Here is a 6,106-nt window from a genome sequence, read left to right as displayed (position 1 = left end):
AATCCGGTTAAAAGTGGTGTGGTGTGACTGACTGGCCTGCAGCTCCCTGTTATATATTTAATAAGGAGCCGTTCAGGAGCCAAAAGAGACGTCTCTTCTTAGTGAGCGGAGCCTAATCAGCCAGCTCACTAAGAAGAGCCGGACTTCCCATCACTATCCTCCACACTCACGCAGCTCCCTCGCCCCTTCCTGTCATGTGCACTGAGCAAGGAGGGGAATGGGATGGATTAGAGTAAGAATGCAGGAGGAGTCGAAGGCTGCAGATGCCCCTCCTCCCAGGAATTACCACATGCTTCTAGCAGGGAACCAGATAATGTGAATCAATCTTATATAAACTACTGAAATTGTTCAGACAATGGCAATTTTTAAAATCAGCATAGCATAGACTACTGGAACCTGCTATCAGCTAAAAATCACATTCCTGATGACAGGTTCCACTTAAGCTGCCACTTTCTCCTGGAGTACTGCTGTACTATCCCAAGGCACCATCACACAGCAATCCTCCTTTTTTTCCTGCAGGTCTATGCGTTTGATCAAGGCTGCTATGCCAGCCGAAAACGGTCATGCATGAATTTTGGCCGTATGTCCTAATAAAAACCCATTTCTGCATATTGTATTGGTGTGCCCCCTATTTTGTGTCACATGGAGGCTAGTGCAGCTGCACCACAAAGGGGTTGCAAAAGACACATTTGTTGTGCAAACACTTCTTAAATACCTGTGCAAGCAGTTTACACCTAAAAGAAAGTGCAAAGTCCATAAGAAAGCTTGTTCAAAGCTCTTAGTCAATGTACCTTAATTACAGCCATTTTTCTGATATGCAAATGAGACATGCGTCAACTTCTGAAGAGAAGAGTCAAGTTTTCTCCAGTCTGCCAGTGAACCTCACCTCCTTCTTTAGACTGACAGCTCAGAGTCTCTTCAAATCTCAGAGTCCTCTCTCTGTCATTACCAGGATGCTGCCCCTCTCACTCCATGGTTTATTTCTGTTAAAGGACATCTAACACCAGGATGAAGAATTGTAAACCCAGCACACTGACACACTGATGTGTGCCCTCTCTGGCAGGATCCAGGCACCATTAACAACTATGGAGCCGAGCCTCTCAGGCTCATTTGCATAATTTTTAAAGCCTTTTTTTTCCTGTAAATCAAGGGCATAAGAAATGAATAGAAGAACGAATCCTACCAGAGGGGGCACACACCTGCATGTCAGTGTGCTGGGTTTACAATCCTTCATCCGGGTGGTAGATATCCTTTAGTCCCCAGCAAGGGAAAAAAATCCACTTTTTCCCTGCATACTATTTAAAAAAGAAGGATATTTTCTTGTTTAAAAAAATGAAGTTAAAGAAATAAAATAAATAATCTAATACTAGACTGTTGACTAGACTAATACTAGTCTACAGGTTATCCCTATGGATATAACGCGGGGAGACACGTTTCAAGCTTGTAGAGAGCTTTTCAATAGTATAAGCTTGAAACGCGGTAAGTAAGGAGCTCCACGTGTTGAAGGAATAAGCAGGAGAGTAAATCATGGTTGAATGTTATTGGAAGTTTTAAATGTGAAACCTCCTGCCACGTGTACTGTATACAGTTTAGTGGTACCTGTAGCCTTTAAAACTACCCATTCATCGTCTCTGGAACACATGATGCTCATATGATGATGTTCATGTGCAGTGTGAAACTATATCCTGAGGTGACACAGAAATAGTTCAAGGTGAGTTGTTTTGTTGTCAGAGGTGTACAAGGATGGCGGACCTGGTTGCAATTGTTGGGCCTAGACAGGTAACCATTGCTGCCCTGCTACAAATCACTTTCATGATGCAGTAAGTATTTTGAGGCAGGAAAGCATCTGGAAATGCAACCAGGAACTGTCCCCTTGTAGTTCCAGCATAAAAAGGGAGATTCTGTACACTTTTTTTTGTGACCATACACATAGATGACAATCCATGGCATATATACCACTATTATTCACTGTATGCATGCTTGTGGTGGATAAAATTAACCACTAGAAGGCAGATTATATATACAACTAAGGCTGATGTGTATGATCTGCCATCTAGTGGTGATTTGAATGTATCACATCCACGGCACATAAAGTACATGAGAACAAGGCAGTCAGTGGTCGTGGTTGCTGAGAGTCAACACTAAATGGCTGAAAGCTCTATGATAAAAAAAAAAAAGAAAAGAAAAAGAAAAACATTATTCCGTAATTTTGCACTAGTAAAATAGAATCTGAAAGCTGTAGTGTGATACCTCCTCACACATACAAATTACATGGTTACTCCTTTAATTTACAGGACTGACAAGTAATACAACATTTTCCCAATAATGCTTAGTACAGTAAAATGGGCTACTTCCAGGGGCTTAACTAGGATAGATGGGCCCCATAGCAGCTGCTATGGCTGCTACCCCTGTAGTCATGATAAACGCCCCTTGTCTTTGAATATGGTTTTACAAATCAGGATATAATAATATACCTGGTCCTTAGAAGGTCTTAAAATTGGATACAGACCTCTACAATGAGACTATCAACAGAGACTATCATGTCATTATTTATTCACCAAAATGTAAAAGCCATTAGGGGAAATCAAAGCGCTTACAGGACTATCTTCACCACCAATAGCTTGAAGCTACAATCTTCTATACATTATTGAGGTTTGTGCACCCAGATTTAAGTACAGCTCTCTGAAGGTATAACCTCAGCCTTTTAATTGGGTTGAGGTTTGGACTGTTTCTGGGCTAATGTAACACCTTGAATATATACTTTTTCAGCCATTCTGTTGTTGATTTGGTGCTGTGCTTGGGATAATTGCCTTATTTCTTTACACACTTTTGAGCTAGCTTTAGCTGTTAGATAGCAGGGGCGCAATGGGATTGATGGGGCCTGCAGTCTGACAGCTGCTACATGAATGGGGTACTTGCTGGTACATACATACAATTGATTACTTGTGAACTCTACACTGTGGGAGTGTTTAGGAGTAGAGCACACTGACCTCAGCCTTGCTGCTGCTGCGCTGGGCGAAGAGGAAGATCGCCAGAGCATGGGTGGATGAGAGCTGATTTTTTTTTATATGATAAGGGGCTGCCTTCTGCTGCTGCACATTTTATTAGTGAAGGGAGGCTGCCATATATATGGTATAACTGTATGGTGATGTGTGTGTATGTCAGTGTAGCATATATGTATATTCTCAAGTATAATGTGCGGGATGGGGATGGCAACGAGAGTTTAGGTATGTGGGGCCCCAATGCAATGTATGCACTGGAGCCCAACAGGGTCTCGTTAAATCCCACTCATAGATTAGATTTACCTTAGATTTGACTGTGTCTCCAAGCAAGCCTGGAGTATTCCTCCACCACAGAGCTTAATAATTATAGGTATGAGGTGCCATAATACACAGCACCACATTAGATGAAAAACAAATACAGCATATAAGGCCAAACATCTACACTTAGGTTTCTTTTGAACAGAGAACATTGTTCCAGAAGTTTTGTGGATTATTCAGGTGAAGCTGTAAACTTTCTGCTGCCAAACCTTCCGGAGAAGCCATACTTGTCCAGTCCTTTGATTAATATACAGTCATGAACATTTAAAGGAAATCTACCATCAAGTGTGATAAACGAGGGGCGCTTACTCATAGATCCAGCCACTGTGAAAATTAAAATTATGTTAATGAGCTATAAAGTGCGGGGGCACTTATCCCCTTGAGCGTTCTTGGTCGCGGTGAATCCATTGATGCAATGTTGTAACCATTTGCCACTATGGACTATTGCTTTCTATTAAGCAAAGATTGGTGATGTTTTCTATATCTGTTTATATAAAAGTGAAGAATTTTTGTATAAATGGTCTTGGTGATTTATATGACCTTTTTTCAATTAACAGCAGGTTTTTGTTGCAAAGTCTGCATAAAAACTTTAACATGTAAATAGGCCAAAAGGCCTTATTAGGTTTCTATGATTTTACTATCAAAATTGCGTTCTCTGTGTTTAACTGTGTTACAGTCTGATAACACGTCTAATATTTTCGCCTATACCACATGTCATAGTCCATTCTGTACCAGATCCTGAAGTCTCGTTATTTATCTACAATTAACACACACAGTGTCTCATGGTCACTATTGTAAAAGTCTATGACCCCTGTGATCAAATTCTGCTCCATGCAGATGAGTGGTTTCTGTAGGTAACGCACGATTGTCACCATACCATCAAGTCTCCATAGCTGTAGTCTGTAAGCAAAGTGGTGCAGTCCCGTACTGGTATCACACTTCCAGTAGAGCTTTGGCTGCACAGGACTCTCTTTCTTCTTCTTCTATGGAAATCATAAGGTCATTTGCTGACAATTTGCTGGATTCCTGCACTGGGTAGTGTGACTCCAGTGGCCCTCTCTCTTGACTGTCACATTCTGTGGTCACAGATCTCCAGCAAGTAGGAACTTCTGAGACAGAGCCTACAAGGACAGTGTCAGCATTCATGATGTAGATCTTTTCTACAAAAGAAAAAAAAAGTAGATGCATGGCTATGCCTGTAATACAAGATAAATTTGAGATATACATGATTAGATATAGCGGAGATGGATTTACATAGGAAATATACATAGGAGAGCAATATAATAACTAAGAAAAGACCGATTTGGCAAGCTCTGTGCAGCGCTGTGTAATCTGTGTGCGCTATATAAATAAAGGAATTATTATTATAAGGCAGTATATAATTCTCACCAATCCTATTGTTCATTTGGTCTCTTCCTGGCTGTATTAGATGTTGATCCTCAAGGGGCCCATCATTCCCCTTTTTCAGTAGGTCCTCCATGTTTTCAGTCATGCTAGGAATCACTGTCTTCTGTGGGACCTGAAGGAAAAATATTCTATTAATTAACTCATCTTATAAGTACTGTCCCGGTTGTCTAATTTTTTACAAGCATAATAGCATAATAATAAAAAATAACCTAAAATGATATGTAAATGATTACAAGTGTGGGATGATAACACACTTGGTTTTGCCTCTTAAAAGCAGCAAAATGCCCCACTGCCCTATATTAAGCTTCTTTTAGGTAGGGTATCTCTTGGTGATAGATTGGCTGTAGAGGTATTTCTAGTAGTCAACAATGAAAGATATGCCTAGCCTAGTTGATGGACCTAATGGACTAATAGAAGCAGCAAGGTTATTTCAAAGGAGTGCCCACTATTTAGTTCTGAAATGGATGTTAGGAGGTTTTGGAGCAATGGTTACATGAGGGAACATGAGGTTACATGAGGGAACCTCTATAACTTCATGCTCAAAGGCTAGAAAATGTCCAACTGGATAGTAGAATCTCCTTTCAATTAAACAGTTTGTCCCAATAACATTTTCCCTGCTCTTTAAAGGACTTCTACCAGCAGTTTACTGATGGTAGACTGTCCTCTTAAGCATGCTCATTACCTCTAGGGCAGTGGTGGCGAACACTCACAGCCCTCTCTGTGGGCACCCAGGCCATCACCGAGCACACAGGTCACCATTCAGGACTCCTCCTACAGTCACAGGCAGCACAGAATGTGCCATGTTCAGCACGATTTTAAAGTGACTTGAAGTACAGGAGGAGTGGACAGAGCTGAATTATCATTGAAGCCCCTTCTCAGGGCCTGTGATTCATCCTGTTAAGGGGACCTTAGAGGGAAGCTACAATAATAATCCAAAGTTCTCCATCTTGCTACTGTACTGCTGTCTTCAGGACACCAATAGGTTTGAAAATATGTGGCTTTCGGATGTAGTTTGGGCACTCAGTCTCTAAAAGGTTCGCCATCACTGCTCTAGGGGATGATGCAATGTCTTTAGTTAGTTCCAGAGCTTCTGGATTCCGCAGAGAACAACTTTATAAAAGCATGTAAATGAGCCTCATGTCACCTGAGCGCCTCATGGCTCCACCATTAACCAATTATTCATGTCCCCTGCCACTCAATATGCACCCCTCCATCCAGCTTCGTTATTGTCAGGCAACTTGTGCATGTGCAAGGACTCATTTCACACTAGTAATCTGCAGGCTGCACAACGAACGATTTCTCTGTAATTAGTGAAGGGAGCCTAAGCATTCTCTAACACAGGTCCTAACATCCATTACTTGTAACATAGATTGCTGTAA

The 6,106-nt window shown here is 41.3% G+C and overlaps 1 protein-coding gene across 1 annotated transcript in view; it reads right to left on the bottom strand.

Moving 5' to 3' along the window:
- Positions 1–2,307: 2,307 nt before the first annotated feature.
- Positions 2,308–6,106, bottom strand: part of LOC140065782 (uncharacterized) — a 28,669-nt gene continuing 24,870 nt past the window's right edge. Inside the window, exons 10-11 of the mRNA XM_072113356.1 lie at positions 4,710–4,839; positions 2,308–4,480 (exon numbers count right to left, since the gene is read on the bottom strand). Coding sequence (XP_071969457.1) covers positions 4,254–4,480; positions 4,710–4,839 — 357 coding nt within the window. The 3' untranslated portion in view covers positions 2,308–4,253. The remainder of the gene's footprint in view (positions 4,481–4,709; positions 4,840–6,106) is intronic.

This window comes from Engystomops pustulosus, chromosome 6 (assembly GCF_040894005.1).
Source record: "Engystomops pustulosus chromosome 6, aEngPut4.maternal, whole genome shotgun sequence".
Classification (NCBI taxonomy): domain Eukaryota; kingdom Metazoa; phylum Chordata; class Amphibia; order Anura; family Leptodactylidae; genus Engystomops; species Engystomops pustulosus.
The sequence above is the reverse complement of the archived record's forward strand: the minus strand, read 5'-3'. Positions and strand labels throughout refer to the sequence as shown.